Below are 20517 nucleotides of genomic sequence, written 5' to 3'. Positions count from 1 at the left end.
ATAGATAGATAGATAGATAGATAGATAGATAGATAGATAGATAGATAGATAGATAGATAGATAGATAGATAGATAGATAGATAGATAGAACACAGTGTTATTTTTAAAGGAGAAAATAATGCTAAGACTTTTAAGAGGAAAAGTCTGTCATCCAGTTTGTATGGGTTTTATTTACAAGCATCCTTGCCTGGAGAGGTTTCTGTGAGCTGTGAGGTGAAGTGATGCAGCAATGTGGAGTGAACATCTCGACAACTCTCCTTGGCCACCACCAATGTCATCCCAAGAGTTTCATCCACATGTATTTACAGAACAAATTTGATGTGAGTAGACTGGGGGCTGTGGAGGTCCATGTTTATGTAACAAATCAAGCTCTAGCCTGTGATTTGGAAGCCCCCTCCTTCACCCTCCTTTCCTCTAACCCTCACAGAAAAGAGTGACAGAAGACACCAAAGCAAAAAAGAGACAAAAAAAAACAAATAAAAAAACAACATCCATCTCAGCACTTGGGCTCTCTCTCTCATTGTCTCCCAACACTATCATTAAAGCGCCCTCAAAAAGCTGTGAGGGATTATCCCACAGGCAGCCTGTGAGTAGTGGCAGTCCCATCGCATTTGTTCACTTTTTTTCCTTCCAGTTTCTCAGCCGAGTCTCTCCTACCCTGGGGTCTAGTGCGTCCCGTGCCAGCTTTACGAAAGCTGGACAACGCTGAAACAACTAAGATGAAAAGCCTTGAGGAGAATGTCAACAACTTTTCTCAGCCTGGCCCTCCCATATTTCAATAAAGCAGCTCACTCTGAGCGAAAATTACTGAGCAGACAAAAAGCAGTAGAAATAGATCTGAAGAGAATTAAGATGGCAATATTTTTGACAAAATTGCAGTTACTGACTGTAAATCAGTAAAATCTTATTATGTTGTACACATAGAGCCAAGGTTTTTCTTTAAAGGATCAATATCCACCCACTACAACATTTTCTGAATGAAAAGCACATTTAAGCTTTACTTGCAGAATTGTTGGACTTTAATCTTTGGCATCATCTTATCTTAACTGCAATGTCAGTGATGGAGTTGAGGCAAGGCCAAAGGCTCATCAGACCTAGTCAGGGTCATTCAAACTATCAGTGAGGCGTTACTGCATCTCCTCCTTAGCGCTGTTGCCTTCTTCTATAACTCAGTGAACTCCAGACACTGATAACACTGCTAGCAATGCTACAGGATTTCTTCAGATTGCAGCAACATTGCCTCTGTGCTCGATGCAGTCTCATACAAAATACTTAAACCAAAACTCTAAATGCACTACTGCATGTGGAGAGTGCATGACTTAAACTGCATGTGACATTAATGAATGAGGTGATAAGAAGTGCAAATCTGCTGACCAAAATATTAACTTTTAAGGTCAAAGCTTTGTGACAGTATAAAATGGTTGATCATGTGGGCAGGAAATGTGTTGAAAATGAACTTATTAAATGCAACTAATCACAAAGCAATCCAACATTAGCTTTAAATACTTTATTCTATTAACATTTACTTCCACACACTGGTCCATGCAGGCTGCTGCCTATCTCTAGTGCTTTTTACACAGGTTATCTACCCTTTACTGATCTTTAGTCCATTACATATGATATATAGTCCAAAATACACACAATTTTAACACAATTTAAAATCCCAGTTATCCTGGCTTGTGTTTTGGACTGTAGGAGCAAATCATCATCACCAGTCACACTTATCTGAGAGAAGATGCAAACTCTACAGAGAAAGGCCCATGACAAGATTTAACCCAAGACCTTTTTTTTCCGCCATGAGGCACCTGTGATGACAATTTTACCTCTATACAGCCCTGTTTCACATTTTTTTTAAACCTTTTCTGACTAGATATCTTTAGCCACCAGATGGCAATGTTGTTTGACCCAACAAACTCAGAACTCTCTTGCAGACATTTGCAGCATTTTGGCAATTAGTTGCCAGGATATTATAACCTCTGAAAATGAAACCATTGCTTGTGATCAGGAATTGTTGACATAAAAAATCAAACTTTTTGTGAATGAGGGATTTTAATTTGTAGGGATTGGATCTCTGCTAAATGTGTGATACATAGATTTAAACCCCCCCAGGATTTTTTAGTGGCTAGGGGATTGGTGGTAAGAAAAATCCTCTTGGATTGTTTTTTTTCTTTTGCATTATGGCTTTTGTTTATATTCAACTCTGAATTTCAACCTACTGGAAATTCAATAAAGATATATAAATAACTTGAATTAAATTTTTTAGCAGGCACCAGAGAAACACAAAAAGGTAAATTATTCAGTTTTTAAATACCACAGGTCATAATTAACAGCCCAGTTTTCAATGATTATTTGGCAATTTTATGTTGATCTGATCAACAACTAACAACATGTATCAAAGGCTTTTAACTATTACTGTCAGGTTTCTGCATAAACAGAAATAACTCAGACATTCTGTGCTCATTGGCTACAGTATCAACCAACTTGATCTCTTTTAACTTAGAGTTTAAAGTTTGTGTCAAGGCATTCTTTTTCATTAGAAGTGCTGTTACTCACATTACATTCTTATTCTAGGACTAAGATGCAATTGATAAGCCTTTTTGGATACTTAATACTTTTTTAAGTCACCATATACCAACAACAATAACAAAAATGTTTAATTTGAAGTAAATGACTATTAATTCAAACAACTTTTACTTAAAATACTCATTACCAAAAAATGGTGTTGTTGGAAATTTTTTATTTCTCTTCTATTATATATTAATTAATCCTATTTACTCTCTATAAAAGTTTTTACTCAGTCTGTTTCACCTTGAAGGCCGCACAATTCTCTGCAGGATGGTGTTTGTAGACCAGACATAGCTTCTTCCCATAACAAACCAGATTCTTTCTCAAGGTTTATTCATAACATGTTACTGTTAAACAAAGTGTCTGTAATTTGTTTTGACTTTGACTACTTTTGCATTGTTGTAAGTAAGGGGGAACGAACACTGCTCTAGCACAACAGGGCAGAATGCTGTGCCATTAGGGCTGTATGATTACTGTTCTCTCTTTGCAAAGATACTGTATGAATAAATGTGCCGACTGAGTGAAATCCATTGATCTCCGTTTATTTAACTAGGATGAATAGTTGAATACTTTTTTCCTACGACAATGGACATAAGTAAGAGTAGCTCTAACACATTATATGTTTACTTCAGTAAAAACAGAAAGTAGCCATTCAGAAAAAATACTCAGGTAAGGTAAGTATTGAGTGAACAGTACTTAATACTCATGTTGATAACAGATTAAATACCCTTAAAAAATATGTAAAATAGCAATAATAATAATAATTTTATGCAAATGCTCATTCAAGGTATGAGATATAAAAAAAAGTAAATATAACAACAGATTCAGGTGGAAGAAACACTTTTCAAAATATAATGTTTAATATATTTTTATTACAAAACCTAAACCTTGGACTCGATACTTGCAATATTTTATATATGGGCAAAAATAGATTACATTACTACAAAAAAGATACAACATACTGTTTAATGTATGTTCACTTGATCTTCAAATGACACGGCATAATCAGCAGAAAATAACAATAACCCAATGGAGATTGAGTACAAAAAAGAAGTCGCACTTAAACATGACCTGCAGGGGTGTAATTCTATCAGGGTGAATATTTGCCTAAAACCTGTTCTTTTTTGGGTAAAATTAGTCACAAATGTAACCAGTTACTCCACATCTCTGAATAAAACAAAAGTTGTGTAAATGACAAAAGCAGAACTATCAACACCTAACTTAAAATTAACGAAATAATCAACCTTTTGGTCTTATAGCTACAAGACTTTAACTTGACACACTCAGAACTTTGCATTTCATAGACAAAGCAGAAGCTAAAGGAATAACAATAATCACAAACTGTATATCTTAAAATGTTTTGTTGCTACACATGAATGGCTGCATAGCTCTAACAGTCCTGCTCCAAAGTTTCCTTCATCAACAGCAATCATTCCCAATATTTCAAAAAAAACACAAATAGTATAGAGAACCATAATTTCTATAGAGTCCCTACATTTATCTAACCCTAAAAGTTTGGCCAGTAGATGGCGGCTATGTATTTGTTCATTCCAGGCTCCTTTTACATCTATTTTGAAATGTTTGTGTTTCTAAGGCACTGTCATAAACAGGTTAATGACCCATCCAGACTCTGCCACTGACAAGTAGAAACGATAACAGCCTTGTTACTGTGTGCATCAAGAGTCAGCAAACAAGAGGAGTTCAAGGTTATGGTTTTTCTAAGAATTAAGGACATTTCATTTAGAGGATGAAATGAACGTTGACAGCACATCTAGTTAATGCAGTCCAATTTGTCGTGATTAACTTAATTCCAGTCAGTTATTCTGCATCACTTTACACTGAATTCATATCAGGGAACTATTAAAGACTCAAAACAGGAACAATCCATTTTTTTAAAATCAATCCATCTAACCCCAAGGTCACAATCTGATTAATTTATCTTACCATCTTTCAATGATAACTAACCACAAAACAGCAAGAAATTATAAAACAGGCTTGAGTAAAATATTGTGCATCGAAAAAAGTTGTAGATTGCATTAGAACTTTACTCGAAACAATCCACAGTGCCAGTACAACCTATTTACATTGGTTTTTTTTCACATTTAAATACACTTCTCAAACAAATAAAGGGAACACTTAAGTAACACATTCTAGATCTGAATTAATTAAATATTCTCATGAAATACTTTGTTCTGTACCAAGTTGAATGTGCTAACAACAATTTCACTAAAAAATCATCAATGAAAAATAAATGTATTAACCAACCGAGGCCTGAATTTCAAGTCAGCCAACAGAGGCATTTTCCTGTTAAGATGGCAGATGGTCTGAGAGATTTCTTCCAAAACCTGGACTAAACGGACGCTGCAAACTTTCTCATTACAGCTCACATTGATGTGCCATCCTGGTTGAGCTGCACTACCTGAGCCACTTGTGTGGGTTGTAGTGTGAAAGCGCCACTTACCTTCCAAAGCGACCAAAACATCAGCCAGAAAGCATACTGTAGGTACTGAGAATTTTTATCTGGGGGCCCCACCTGCAGAACTGCTCCTTTATTGAGTGTGTCTTGATAATTGCCAATATTTTTTACCTTTTGTCAAACAATTTTCAAAACAGCATGTGAAATTGATTGTCGTTCAGTGTTGCTTCCTAACTGGGCAATTTGATCTCACGAAGTTTGATTTGATTAAAGTTATATTGTGCTGTTTACGTGTTCCCTTTATTATTTGGAGCAGTTTATTTTAGATCAACGAAAAATATATAAAACAAGTTAATGCAGCTTTTAAATGACAATTTTGTTTCAGACAAATCTATCCTACCTCACCCTAATGTGTTTGTCCCAAAAATGAATAACTATAAGCAGTGCCTGCCATTAAGAACATTATTTTGTTTAGTTTTTATTTGCTAATCAGAGTTTAACTGTGGTGTACCTCTGCCTCACTCTTCATGGTCCCAAGCTGGTTTATGATCAGAGAGGATTTAGTTCCTACATCTACTTCCAGGTCTGACATTTTTAAGATGTCCAAACAGCCTCACCTTATTCCTTTTGATGATGAAGGACATCATTACATCTCTTTGTCTAAGCCAAGTCAAGATGGAGCTCAATTGACCCATTTATATGTTTGATCTCTTTCTTTTGGTCATGATCCATATCAAAATCTAGACATAATGGTAAAATGAGACTTTTGTCTTTAGTTCAGCTCTTTTTTCCACTCAATAGAGCAAAGAAGGGAGTAAAAGGAGATAAACAGTGAAGGCCCTAATCTACAATCCAGCTCTAATCCCATCTTCCCTCTGCAACAAGACACCAAGGTACTCTTATCTCGAAGTTGTTAGGATAATTATCATTGAAGATGTGTGAGTTTATTACACCCTGGTATGGGCTGCCTGTTGCGCGTCAGAACTGACATTCTAATTTAAATAGGACAGTTCCTTTGTCTGGATATACAGTTATAATCTTCATTTTGTACATTGCAAAGATTTGGAAATGGAATGAGAGCGGTGTCCTTCAGCTAAGAACGATGTGTAATATTTTGAGGATGGAGCAATGGATGTCTAATCATCTGCTAATGCGTATGATGTAAAACATGATGATGTGGCAGGCTGGAGATGTATAAAATTCTTTTTAACTGTTAATCAGGGCAACTTCCTGAGAGATGAGCCTGCAGGTGAGCAGCTGCAATACTGTAACCCTAAGCAATTTCTCTGATCTGAGTAGGGTTACAATTTCAGAATCTGTTGTCATGTCTCCTGGTTATTTAATACAATAAAGTTATGAAGTGTTATATAAAGAGTTTGTCCCTAGTGATCTCTTTTCAGGGAAAAGAACCGGAAAGAAATAGCATCAGGGTGCATACACAGAGCTATCTCTAAGAAAGTTAAACACGGTCACTGTTGTAAATATTTCCTTCCTGGGGCTGGGACTTTGACCAAGCTGCGTTTTTTCAGGTAACTTCAAGAAGTCCTCGAAGAATCAGTAAAGAGTAGATGTTGGCAAGGGCATGTTTAATAAACAATTGTCCCGTTTTTATACAACCAACTGAATTTTATATATATAATCTCTCATTGTTGAACTGTTTTATTTTTTCAACATTATGGAAAAAAACACAAATACATACCGATCCACTTTAAGGTGTCTTTTGGGGTACGATAACTTTTAGGAAACCTATGGTAGCTTTATAGAGCTATTTTCTTAAATTTTCTTGTTTCTTAAGGAACCTCGTGTAAAATAAACTGCCAGGAAGCAATGCTACCCTTAAAACGACCCTTGCAGAGGTACTACTTTTAGAAACAGAGAAATTCCCTTTAGACCAAGCCTGAAGGGTAACAGTTTTGTAGGTATTAATTGTAGGTATAAATTATATGGCTTTACAGTTTTCATATTCTAAAATACCAATCAAAGTTTTCTTATCTATTTTGAATGATTGATACTTCGTATCAATCATTCAAGTATTATCTATAGAGTATGCTACACACCCAGAGACCAAAGGGCTGCGCACATCCATAAAATTAAATGAAATGAAATCATAAAATGAGCAATAAAATACAGTATCTAGGGTAAAGCTTATAGAACATGAGCAGTTAAAATAATAAAGGGATAATAAATTAGAAATCTATAAAGAAAACATACTGAAACTTCAGTTGGAGTTCAAAGTCAAGCTGAATGATGAGTCTTAAAGGAGATTTAAAATATTTCAATGTATTTCCCCTCATTGCAACAAGTGAACCAGCAACAGAGAAAGCTATCACTTCAACTTATGAGTCCAAAGAACATCAAGTAGCAGGTTACCTGACCTCAGGGTTTTAACTGGACACGCCTTAAAAGAGCTTTGATAAGTAGAGGGGTGCCTGACTTTTCACTATTTAAAAAGTAAGAGTGAAAACTTAAAATGAATCCCAAAACATCCAGGCAGCCAGCACAGCGAGGACAATATGCAATAAATGTGTTCAGGTCTTTTTTTACCTGTCAGCAGATGGCCAGCAACTTTTTGGATCACCTGCAGAAGACAAAGAAGAGAACTGTACATCCCAGTAGAGGGTTGCAGTAGGCCAGTCTGGAAGCAACAAAAGGGTGAATCACCCTTATAGGTTCACTATAAGGTAGATAAGTTTTGATTTTAGAAAATAAGCCTTAGAAGAAAGAAGCTGGACACGACTACTGCACTGCCCTTTTTATCAAATTTAAAGGAGTAATACCCCATATATAAGTTATAGTTTTACAATGTAAATAGTTTAAAGGATCATTTGCATTGTTAAAATTCAGTTGCAATAACATCACCTTAGACTTAATTTCATTAAGGTAAAGAAATTTAAGTTCTTTAAAACTCAGTGGGTACTACTTGCATTTAGAGTGAGGTAGATTTGTACATTGTCCACAAAACATTAAAAAAGACAAACCTTCTCTAAAGCTGAACCCTAGAGGAGGAGGGTAAAGGGAGCCTTGAAGTAGGGCGCATTTCAGAAAAGAAAGAGAACCTTAGATTGTCTATTCTTCACAATTCATAAATACGAAACAGACAACATTTTAAAATTAGTTTGTTCTGAACTTCCAACAGGTTAGAAACATTCTTATTCAGAGTGTGACCCTAAAAAGAACTCTAAAATGAAGAGAATACTCTGCTGTGATCTTAACAGCTCTGTCCCTGTCTTTTCCTATTACTTTACAAAAAAGTTAACAGGCCTGATCGGCAATATTCATGTTTCAGTTAAAACATTACCTAATGTCTGGAACAACACTACTTTGTTTGAGGATACAATCAATGTTAGAGTTTCACCCTGAAAGAATGTTGCGTTGATCTTACTCAAACTCTTTCTACCCTGAACATACTCAGACATTTGAAAGGGGGCAGTTAATTTAACATTTATTATAGACACTTTTTTTTTCCATTTTTAATGACAATACTGCTTTCAAATCAAAGCCATTATAAAGAATCAGGAAATAATGCTGCCTTGATGGTTATTTACTGTTTCTAATCTCGTCACAGATTTTTTTTATGTTAGTGTCCAGTATCCCAAGGATGCTAAAGCAGATAAAAAGACTTATGTAAACATACCAGCAGACTCTGGAGTGGAAATGCAAATAGCCGGGCAGCCAGGGTAAAACAGTAGGTTTTAAAAATGTAACTTTGTTTAAATAACTGTTAATAAATAGCCTTGTTTAATATAAAATAATTTCCTGAAACTGTAGTGTTTGCAGTACCAATAAGGGAAACATTCAGGTGTTTTGATAAAATAATTCAGATAGATGAATAAATATGTCTACAGTTGGAAAAAAAAGAACAATTATAAGCAGTACCTACCTGCTCATGTGGAAAAAAGTTTTTTTTGCTTTGTGATAGTTTCTCTACTGACATTCAAAGGAATCATTCCAGTGCATTGGCTCTGTTGCAGGATGAGAACGACAATGGGTTATTTTTTTTATCAAAACCCTTCACCACCAAGTACAGGCAGACCTCTCGGAAGATCAGCATGCTACCAAAAGACCCATTGTTCTGCAGCTTGCCCGGATACATGGCCTACACTGACAAACTGCTTATTTATTGATGGTAGCATCGCAACCACTACAACCCCATTCATTTGCCATGAAAAAAGGTGTCACAGCTATACAGTAAGTTGTATTGATAAAAACTGTGTTGAAGAAACAAACTGACTCTAAAAGAGCCTGGACATTGTTTGCTTCCCTTAGTATACATGTGAATGATTGTGATGTTAACCATGCACATTAAAGTATGTCCTTATCCCATATTTGCTATAGCATATTGATAATTGAACCAGTTTATTACGTGCAAAAGCCTCACAATGAACATAAACCAAGGTTAAAAAAAACTGTAACAATTTCTTTTGTCTTGGAGCAAAACTGTTAAAACCTTTAAATACACAAATTGCAATGCAAAACCTCAACAACATTGCATATCCTTTTGTAAATTACCATGCCGGCAAATTTTTAAAGGCAAATTTTCTAAAAAATGTATCAAGTTAAGTTTCCAAAGTGTGATTTAGTTACTCTGTATTATCTAATTTGCATTAATGGCTTTTAGTCCTCTCAGCGTTGGCTATTGGTGGCATTTTAATACCTTGACACATTTTCAGTTTCGAAAGGTTGCATTATTATTATTATTTTATTAATTTATTTATTTTGCACAAACTGTATGTTGCAAACATCTTTTGGTCTCTTGGAAAGCAAGACATTTTAAGTGTGAAACTTGCATAAATATACATATGGCAAATTTGACTGGTGTTAACTGCATTTGCAAAGAGAATTAGGCCTTCTGTTTATGAATACTATTTCACACAAAGATTTATTTGTGCATCTTTTTTCAGATGTTAGTTTCAAAGGACACACACAAAGGTTTGCACAAATTAATCATTGTGCAAAAAAGTGATATAGACAGGTAAAAAAGATTTCTTATAAGTTTATGGTTTTAAAAATAAATTGTAAGACAAAAGTATGGCTGATATATCTTAAAAGACAAAAACAAAATATCCACAGAAAATAAGAAAACTAAGGGTTATAAATTGAGTTGTATAGGTTATCCAATAATACATATATATTTAGGAGTTAGGTTAATTGGTTTCTCTAAAGTGTCCTTAGGTGTGAAAATGTGAGTGTGCATGGTTGTTTGCCTCTGTGTTTCCCTGCGACGGACGGGCGACCTGTCCAGGGTGAACCCCACCTCATGCCCATAGACTGCCAGAGATAAGCAATGGCCTCACCACGACCTGGACAGAATAAGCGAAAGCAGATGGAAGGATGGAAAATGTATTTAATGCATGTTGATTCTGGATTTTTGTTCATATTTTGTCTGGTAAAAAAAATGTTTATCATTAATAAAAGCTCTATTTACTTGTTTTAAGGGGTCCGTCTTAGAAAATCAGAATCAGATAAAATTATTTTTATCCTCAATATACATTTGAAGAATAATTAAAAAAAAATGTTAATAGGCCTAAAAAAGCAATAAGTCAAATTAACTCTATTTTGTATGAGTATGAATAGCTCTGGATAAAGTTGGGAGCATTCTTCGATGTGACATTTCTTTATAACAGTATGTTTTAATTACAGTTCTTTCTGGACTTGCTTGAAGTATCTTGAATATTTTGATTTTTTTGGATTTTCTGCTGATTTTCTTCAGTGAATGGGATCATTGAGGTTCTGTTTTATTAAGATTTAACTGCCTTACAGATGGTCTCAATCATTGTGTTTAAAAGAATCCTAACAGTGTGTAAGGATGTTTATACTGCACTATGTTTAGTTTTTGACAGAGTGCAGCCGAGCACATCATCGCAAAACATCCTCAAATTTGGTCTTGTTAACTGCTCCTAATTTGGGGGAATTTTGTTAGTTTGAAAGTGAATGCTGGCATGCCAGTATCCCTTTCCAAATAATAGACTTTTTTTCACAGTCCTTCCAAAAACAAGTTGAGGAATGTGAAATCTAAGATGTGCATTTTATGTGCTGGTTGTAAGGTCCGTTGTTCTGCTGAGGAAAACAGATTTGGTTTCTTCTTGGCAAGTTTATAATTAGACTGTTTGTCACAAAAGCTGAGGAAGGCAGATTAAGCAGCTTGTCTTAATTCTGGTGATACCCTATCAATGCTCAGTGAGTCCTATTTGTTTTTTGGATCTATATTTTTACAAAGAAGTTTAGCTCAGCCATGATATTCACCTCTGTTCCCTTCCTGCTGTAAAAGTGGGTCAGGATTATGGTTATTGTACTGTAAGGGTATCCAGTACAATAGCAATAATGGCACTTCCATTTTTATAATCAACCTTGACCCTGGGTTTATATTTCTCTTCCACCAAGGTTAGATTTAGGGTAGGAAGGAACTGTACTATATTTAATTATTAAAGCTACTGAACTTAGGCTTAGTTGCCTCACCTTTCTGTCCAAAACCTCCTGTGTGTCATTTTTCTTTTTGTGTACTTCATATATAGAAATATAGAGAATCAAATGAACAAATAACAGTGTAGACACCATCTTCACAAACAGCAATGAAGGGTTATTTAGATAAGGTTGTAATTGAAGTATAAATGAAAACTGTAATTTGCTTTAAAGTTATAGAGGAGGATGTTCTTTTTTTGGTGGATCTTCAAAATAAGTGGTCCTCCTAATTGTCAATCATTCTGGTTATATGTTTACATAAGGCTGTCCTACTTGCTCGTCCCCATTTTCACTTACGGGTGAAAATTGCAAAATTTTCTTTTGGAAATTAAGCTGTATGAGCAAAGAGCACCTTTTAAACAAATCATGCAAAAGGAGAAATGGGCTTGTGCATGCTCTTGCATGTGTTTAATAGGCATTCCCTCTGGGGAGTGGGTACAGGGTTGTGCATGTGCATTGTTTTTCTAATGTAGAGAGGGTGGGTCTTTTCAGAAATTCACGAAAATCCTCCACTATACCATTAATGTTGAAATTTATTTAAAAAAATAAATACATAAACTTGGCGTAATTGACTTACTTCAGGTATTAATTGTAAAAATGGCATATCCCTGCAGTAGGGTGAAAAAGAGCAATGCTTATAGCGTTTTGTTAGGGGGTTCTATGGGGGTTCCAGGTGTGAGCTTATAACTCCTCCTTCTTTGTTTTGTGTTGGAGGAAGGGTTAAAACTATGCAAAACTATGATTTTTTTTACCAGAGTTTTCTTTTTGCATTTTTTCTATTCATAAACAGTGTAGAAATGCTTTGTTCAGTGCATTTATTTTATATAGAGGCACATCACAACATACTTCTCTTAAGGCACTTTACATAGACACTTCGATCAAAACAGGTTAGTTAAAATTTATCTGACTAAGAATACCCAGCTGACTGCATTGTGTTGATTGACTCATTGTTTTTGAGTGTTAAATGACAGGAAAGGCTATATTGATGTCACTAAAGTATTGTTCTAATCTTCATAATATTGGTGAATAGAAACCTAACCAAGGAGATTTATGAACCACAGCAGTAATAGGGCCCAGAGAGAGGGATGTTAATAAGCAAACCATTGAAACATTGACTTAGAGAACAAGTAAAAGAATAGCACAGCATAAAAAGTAAAGTGGACATCATATAGGAACTCAAATAGGTCAGCATTTATATATTTTCTAAGTGTTGTTTCCTTATTCCTGAAACAGGAGACATTATGAAAATTGGACTGAAAGTAGATTTTTCAAGCCTTTTGATCATACATAAAACAGTGACACAGTAGAACATTTGTTCACTAAAAGCTTTATTTGTCAATCTAATCTTTAACCAGATCTAACGTCATCACATAGTCAGTTACGTAAGTAGTATGAAAGACATCTCTTTAATTTCCAAAAGAAAAAGCATCCTTAAATAAAAGGCTTTCATTCTTCAATATAATGTTTGTTGTTTTTGTTTAAGTTTTGTCATTTTTACATTTTCACAATGTGGCGTTTTATAATTGACAGCGAAGTTCAGTATTCTGGAGAATAAAACACAGAAAAAACAAACAAAATTACAGTATTTTTTCACCGTTATCACAACATAATTAAATGCTGAATTGCAAATAAATGTACAAATTCTACTTAATTCAGCAATTTTCCGTTTTGAAATGGAACGATGTTGAAAAAAGGTTTAAACATAAAGAAAAAAAATGAGCAAAGATCAGAGTTTTTGTTGTTTTAACTTTCCTTTGGATTAATACAGTATATTTTATTTAAATGATTTGAGTATGTTCACAGGTTTGGTGTTACAGCAAAGCATAATACATTTTCAGTACATTCTATGTCAGCTTTTACAAGGTGACCATGCTTTTAGTGTAAGGCTATTTAATTACGCAATAGTCAACTGCTGCATTTGAAGTGAAATCTCTTTAAAATCTTAATCTGTATCTAAACGGAACATCTCTGATGGGTTGCATCGATCCAAATCCCCAACGTCTGAAGTCAATTTGAGGAATCTCCTCATCTGCATTCTTCAGCTCAAACTCAAAGTAGACCAACATGAGGAACACAAACTGTTTCAGCTCATTGGTGGCAAAAAATCGCCCAGGACACATGGAGACCCCTGCACCCCACGGCATGTTGTAGTACTTCACTTTCTTACCACCTTTGAAAAAATCTGTTTTTTTGCTGCCATCTGGGTTCAGAAAACGGTCATATTTAAATGTGTGTGGGTCAGGATGGATCTCTGGGTCAATGTGGACTGCTGAGTAAGGAAAGATGGACATCCTGTCACCCTTGCGGACAAGGTATTGACGCCCATCAGCCAGCTTGAGAGTCATATCCTCGAGCACAGCCCTGGTGAGAAGGGGCGCTGCTGTGAGCCTCAGGGTCTCTTCCACAGCGCTGTCCAGGATGGGAGTTTTCAGCAGCATTTCACGGGTAAGGTCTACTAAGGGGCCGCCACGTCTGACTTCCTGCCCTGACTCTTTCAAAACTTTATCAACCTCTTCTCTCACTGCTTTCATGGCCTCTGGGTGTTTCAGGAGGAAGAGGAGAAGCCAGAACGAAGCGGGTCCTGTGTTTCCCTGAGAGGCCCAGAGAAGCACAAACATGTACCTGTTGATCATCGACTCATTCATCCCCACCTCTTCTTTGGCCTGCTGCATGTCCCACACCCAGCGGCTAATGTTGTCCCTGGCTTTCATGTTCTGCACAGACACAGCATCCCAGAAGAAGGACTGCAGCCTGTCAGCTTCCCACTTCTGCTTTGGTGGAAGAACTCCATATGCCAGGTTGGGGAAGAGTTGGTCATATTTACGAAATTCGTAAAACAAAGCTTCGGAATGAGTTCTGTCCTTTTCTTTGGCTTTCTCCTCACCTCCTTCAGACTTGTGTGGCACATTTCCATATAAGGCCAAATAACCAGCTCTGAAAACAATGTTGTAGCTGTACATGAATAGTCCATCTTCCTTCCAGGGACTCTGATCTGTAGCTGAGCCCACACTGTGCAACATCAGGTTTTGCAAATTACTCATCATGGATTGTGTCATTAACTCCAACCCTTCTCCTTTCAAATGCTTGTTGCTGGCAATCATCAGGATATTATGATCATTCTCGACTGCTTTATAACCAAAAACCCTCTCAACAAGCTGCTCGGCAAAGCTTTTAAAGTCCAGCTTCTCTCGAGCCTCCTTAACGAAAGCCCCAAAGGAAAGTGGGTCCTGCAGAAATGTGAAGTAATATCCTCCCAGCTGTACTGTGAAAACATCACCATGCTTCTTCTGCATCCTCTCCAGGAACTTTAAAGTGTCTCTGCGAAATTCCAGGACATGGCCAAGCCATGGAATTAGTCCCTTGTCAAGAGGGGGCTCTCCCGGCCGCCGCTTTCGGAAAACTCCGAGAACGTACAGGCCTCCAAGCAGAGCAACAAAACAGCTGAGGAGGATCAGCAGAAGTCCCATGTCTGATTCTGCTGGCAGACAGAGTGATTGTGGGGTAAGGTCTGTGCTCAGCTTTACAAACAGGCTGTTGCTCCTCCCATGCATAATGGGTAACAGATTTCCAGTAAGAGAAGATCAAACACTTAAGCTGAACAAGAGCTAAGGAATTTGTTTGCAGTTTCTGATGTATTTCTGAAAGCAGAGAAGTGTTAACTGGCACAATTAACCACAGGATATTTTTTTTTATTGCAACACATTAATTTCATTATACTTTAATTATACTATGATAATAGGCAGGCATGTTCTGTGGAACTTTTAAAAGCTGATTTAGAGACTCACTTGTTTCTGAAATGTATGTGCAAAGTTTTATTGTTTTTACTCTGGTCTTTCCTATTCATCTGTTCTTATAACTGTTTTACTCTGTACTGTTTTATTTGTTATCTTTTAATGTTTTCAGCGCTTTGTTTGATGATGATAATGATAACTATATAATGTTATTATCATTATTATGATAAGACGTGTCTCCTAATAATGAACATCTTTGTAACTGGATGCATTTGCAAAGTATAATCTGGCTTTTTATCTGCTTAATGACTTCTATACTGTCTAAGTGGCATTAGTGTGTAAATGAGTGGTTTGGGCATCTGGAAATTGTCCCCAATGATAACCAGAATTCTGGCTGATATATTGCACAATAATCCTTTCTTTCAGTAAGGTCACAAAAGTAAGGGGTGCTTTTTATTTCTTAAAACATCCTTAGATGTCACTCTTGTTTGGTCAAATTAGCCTAAAGGAAGCTGAACAATGCCATGATATCATCATTTCCCCTTTTCCAAGTGATTGAATGACTTGTAATTTTAGTAATCATATGATCTTTCATATCATTGTGGCAGTTAGCAACTATGAGCTAGCAACCCTGGGGCTCTAGTTTGCATGTTATCTCAGGCAGTGACATGTGCAAACAATGCAAAGAAAAAAAGGTGCAATAAAATAGATTGAATCTAATGCAACATCAAAAATCTGCTGGGCTGAATATATATATATATATATATATATATAGACTTTGATGCTTTGGATTTAGGCTTTTGCAGCAATTTACCTCCATGTCTTACCATGGATGATAGAATCAGATGAATATTTGCTAGTTACAAAAAAGCAAAAAAAAAAAACATTTTCAAATGTGAAGTGCTGTGATAAAGATGTGTTTGAGCTTTGATAAAGATGGTTTGCCACTGCATGTATTTAAATTACACTAAAACATTTTCAAGTAAGCAGAACTTTAAAAGAAGTGGTGGAATTAGAAAAGCTTTTCTAAGGACTTTGACAGGGAGCTAAAGCTTTACCTTAGCAACTTTGATTCTTAGATGTTTGTTGAAAATAAGCTTAATTTAGTCAGACCTGAAACAATCAATCCATTCTGTATTACAGCAAATTTTAATCAAAACATCAAACTGATAATTATACAGGTCCTAGGGTCAAATGAACAAATAATTCTTATTTTTAATTAAATTTTATTTTGTTAGTTCTGCATAGGTTCAATATGTTGGTTAAAACCAACTAATCAAGTACCCTAATCCTTATAAATAAAGTATACAAGGTTAGCTAAGTAGAAAAAAGAAAACTTTAATAAAGCCAGACCTTGAACAGCTGATGAAACACTCCAGTGACCTTCATCCTGCTCCTCACCCTATAATCATTAAATATTTTTGCACAATTGATCATGCAGACAGTAATGCCAGTGTTGTTTGACAACGGGTTCAGAGGGGAATGTTTCTTCTGCTATCATGATGGCCATGAACTAAATTACAACAATCTGCAAGCTTTATTGTTTAATATGAGAGCAATGTGCACTTTAGACTGCAGCAGAGGCATGTGTGATTCTGTCTTTTGTTTGTCTGGTGACAGGGCAGTCCAAAATTGGAAGGCAGAAGATTATGAAATATGGTAGAGAGGTTACACTCTTCAACCAAGAGTTTTTTTTCATCCAGAAAATAATGTTAGGCCTAAAATACCTACCCGAAGGTCTGGTGTAAATGCAGAATATGTTCTATATAGGCATTTTTTTACATTATAGGTATAGGAATTTAGCACTAAAAAATAGTCCTGGCTGCTTTCTTTTTTCAGAAGCCATAAAGCGCCATCTGCTGGATTTTAATAGAAATTAAAGTATTAATTAGATTTTTCCTGTTACTGGCTTTTTGTGACATCTAGTGTTTGCAGTCATGAAAGTCATATTATTAGTTCCTTGTCTTGGGCAGTGTCAGTAACTTGATAGATCTTGATTTTATTTCCTTATTGTTTAGAGACAAGTGTTCAAATTTTCAGTTTCCCTATTATTGTTTTTTTTTTTTCCAAGTACATTTGGAAAAAACTAAATACAATTTATTTCCATTTAAAGACTTTGAAGAGAAAGTTGTTTTTTTTAGTGTTTTTATAAAAATAGGAAGCAGCCTGATATAATCAAAACACTAAATTGAAACAAAAAACTGAAAGAAATTCATGGAATCTGAATGCATGAAGCTGTTGCTGAACTGGAGAGCTCCCTCAGTGACAGACTGCTGCACCCTAAATGCACCAGGGAGCGTTATCGCAGATCCTTCCTCCCAGCGGCTGGAAGGCTTTATATCCATCACTGTTCCCAACAACCTCAATAAGTTGTTTCACTGATGCAGATTTTTGCAGTTTATGTCGTAGTCAGTTAAATAACATGCAGCTGTCATTTCTTTTTCTTTTTTTTTCTCACATCGCTGGTGTTGCTGCTACTTTTCACATATCCATTACCATAAAAATGTCCACAGCTCTTTATTGATTATTAACTCTCCAGATACAGACCATTTATGTTGTAAAAACACTGTACAGGGTTGGTTATTTTCTTAACTCTGTCACATGTGTGATTAATTCTGCTATAACCTTTTGCTGCTGTAACGCCACAATTTCTCCACTGTGGGACTATATAGGGATTTTCTAGAGACATTCTATTCTATTCTTTTATAGAATCAGCTTTTATCATTTTTTATTTTTATTTTTTCGCATTAGTTCATTGTTACTGTAAATAATAACAATGCATCCTGAAATATCAAGAAATGTTAGAATTTTGACTCTGACATTGAAACACATACATTATTGAATTTGATTACTTCAATTCTCTATTTTATGAAAATGTAATTTAATGAAAATTTAAATTCAAATATGGCAGTGAGCCTTAATGCTGACATTTCCTCTATGTGATATAAGTCTGGACTTTGGCTGGGCCATTTTAAAAGATTAATATGTTTTAATATTTGAATAACTCTTGCAGATGTTCTTTCACAATAGCTCCACACGATTCTGCCATAACCAGGACGGTAAAGAATTGTATTCAGATTGCCTGTGTAATAAACTGAGTGTTCCTTTTCGAAATGTTTCTCTGTATAAATCCAGTTTTTCTCCTAAAATCTCAGAGGCTTAAAAAACATTAGGGAGCAAACATTATCATGACCAAGAAACACAAGACAGGTCAGGGATAAAAAGGAGTAGATAAATCTACATTACCATTTGCAAGACAAATATATGTGTATACACTCTGAATTTTGAGCCTGTAATGATAAAAAAGTGCATTCAGAAGTTCACTGTTCTCTATTATATTTACATTACTCCTGAACCTACCTTTACTTTATTGCACATTCAGTTATTGACCACTAAGTGGGGTTATACCATCTCTTAACAACATTGTCATCTCAACATTTAACTGTTTTTTGTTTTCTTTAAAATAAAGTTTGGCACTGAGGTATTTTTCTCCTTCGACCAATTCACGTGAAGACCTAAAAGGATGAGGTAGTGTTTTAATATTAAACATTTCTAATATAAGTTGCTAAGAAAATATGAATCTTAAGATCATTTGCGCCTGGCTTACTCATAGTTTAAATAGAAAATGTAGAACAAAAAGATTCTGTTCTGTTATTATTTTATTTTTTTTGTAAAGTTTAGAAGGATTCAGTTACTTCCCTTTCACCCCTATCCTTAATCTGCATTCTGAAGTGTACATCTGGTTCTGGTTCTGGATCAGTAAGATCTGAGCCAGTAATTACATAAAGGAAATGCCACATGCTCATTAGGGCTTTGGAGCTGTTCTTTTCATGTCCGTTCTCAACAAGGCCGAACACTATGCAGAACCTCTCATAAAATGATTATAAACCTTTAAGGAAAAAGAAAATTGCAAAGCACTGCAAAATGTAAAAAAAAAAAAAAAAAAATGTTATTAATACGAAATGCAATTATTGTATTCTGTTATATAACAATAAATGCTAAAAATAATACAAGTAAATCCTTCATCAAGTTGAAGCATGAAAGTGTTGTTTTTTGGGGGTGGATCATCTCAAGACTCCCTATTTTTTTCTCATAGGCAGATCTTTCAACTCAAACATTTAACTTTGCAAAAATCTTCCAGATCAGTCATGATGTCTGTCAACTTTAATTTTCGAATCTTACCAAATATTCCAATCTGAGTTCAGGTCTTGACTACATGGTGGCACAGTTTGTAGCACTGTTGCCTTGCAGCAAGAAGCTCCGACTCCCAGCCCAGAATCTTTCTGCATGTTCTACCCATGCATGCGTGAGTTCTTTGCTGGTACTCCAGCTTCTTTCTACAGTGCAAAACCATGACTGTTAAGGTTAATTTGTGTCTCTAATTTGTCTCTAGGTGTGAGTGTGTGTGTGCCCATTTTGCCCAAATACTGTTGGAGAACCTGCCGGATTGAGCGGGGAAGACAGGTGGATGCGTTCAGGCCTTATTTTGTCTTGGTAATTTTAGCACATTGTGCTATTGCTGATTTTAAAGAGACCTTTTTTTTAAGTTTTTACAGAAAAAAATATATTTACAATTGCTTTTTATGTGACTGTTTCACGACTAAAACATTGTTTAATAATCAGAATGACTCCTCAGTATTTCAGTGCCGATGCATCTATATCTATATTTCCTGAATTTATGCTGATGAAGGTTCTCAGTCATCCAGGTCAAAGTCATTCCGTAGAAATTCAAAAAATATCCACTGGACTTGGTTTTCAAGGTTTGAAAACCAAGTCCAGTGGATATTTTTTGAATTTTTACGGAATTCCTGAATTTACTTTGGGTTGAAAGTTCCTGTGCTGTTTCTGCGTATGTGACGTGAAGAGTGTCGATGTAAAATGCTTCCAAAAAAATCTTGTCAAGTATGATCACATCCTACGAGAAGCAGGTGAGTGCTGCAGCTCTGCGTTTATGGCCACTAGGGGCAGTATCATTGGAACACTCCACCATGCCTTTTTAATCTTTCCCTTGCTACATACATTCTCAGGTCATGGAAACAACAAAATGTTGTAAGTTCTGTCAGCTTGCAGTAGAACAGCCTAATTCTATTGCATTGTAATGGCGATTCTATGGTGAGACTCCTTGCCCTGCATACAAGGTAATGCCTATCTCAGTCTCCAGTGAAAAGCAGCCTCAGATTGTTTTCCAGGATTGACATGTTTTAGCTCCATTTTATCATTATTTCAATTCAGTTCATTTATATAGTGCCACTTCACAACACATGTCATCTGAAGGTATTTTACAGAGACAATTCAGCCAAATCATATAGTCAGATTGGTTCAAAGTTTTCTATCAATGGAAAACCA

The 20517-nt window shown here is 35.7% G+C and overlaps 2 protein-coding genes across 3 annotated transcripts in view; both read right to left on the bottom strand.

Annotated features, from left to right (window-relative positions):
- Nucleotides 1-8991, bottom strand: part of LOC107081694 (gap junction gamma-1 protein-like) — a 24901-nt gene extending 15910 nt beyond the window's left edge. For both annotated transcript variants that reach the window (XM_015369887.1, XM_015369885.1), the window contains exons 1-2: nucleotides 8862-8991; nucleotides 7526-7559 (exon numbers count right to left, since the gene is read on the bottom strand). The gene's annotated coding sequence lies outside the window, so the exon portion shown is untranslated. The remainder of the gene's footprint in view (nucleotides 1-7525; nucleotides 7560-8861) is intronic.
- Nucleotides 8992-12734: 3743 nt separating this feature from the next.
- Nucleotides 12735-14915, bottom strand: LOC107081670 (5-beta-cholestane-3-alpha,7-alpha-diol 12-alpha-hydroxylase). The gene has a single exon (XM_015369861.1). The coding sequence runs from the start codon at nucleotides 14905-14907 to the stop codon at nucleotides 13375-13377; it is 1533 nt and encodes a 510-aa protein (XP_015225347.1). The 5' UTR covers nucleotides 14908-14915; the 3' UTR covers nucleotides 12735-13374.
- Between the last annotated feature and the right edge of the window lie 5602 nt (nucleotides 14916-20517).

The sequence above is a fragment of the Cyprinodon variegatus genome, unplaced genomic scaffold (genome assembly GCF_000732505.1).
Source record: "Cyprinodon variegatus isolate N-32 unplaced genomic scaffold, C_variegatus-1.0 Scaffold39, whole genome shotgun sequence".
NCBI lineage: Eukaryota > Metazoa > Chordata > Actinopteri > Cyprinodontiformes > Cyprinodontidae > Cyprinodon > Cyprinodon variegatus.
This window is presented reverse-complemented; position numbering and strand designations above follow the sequence as displayed.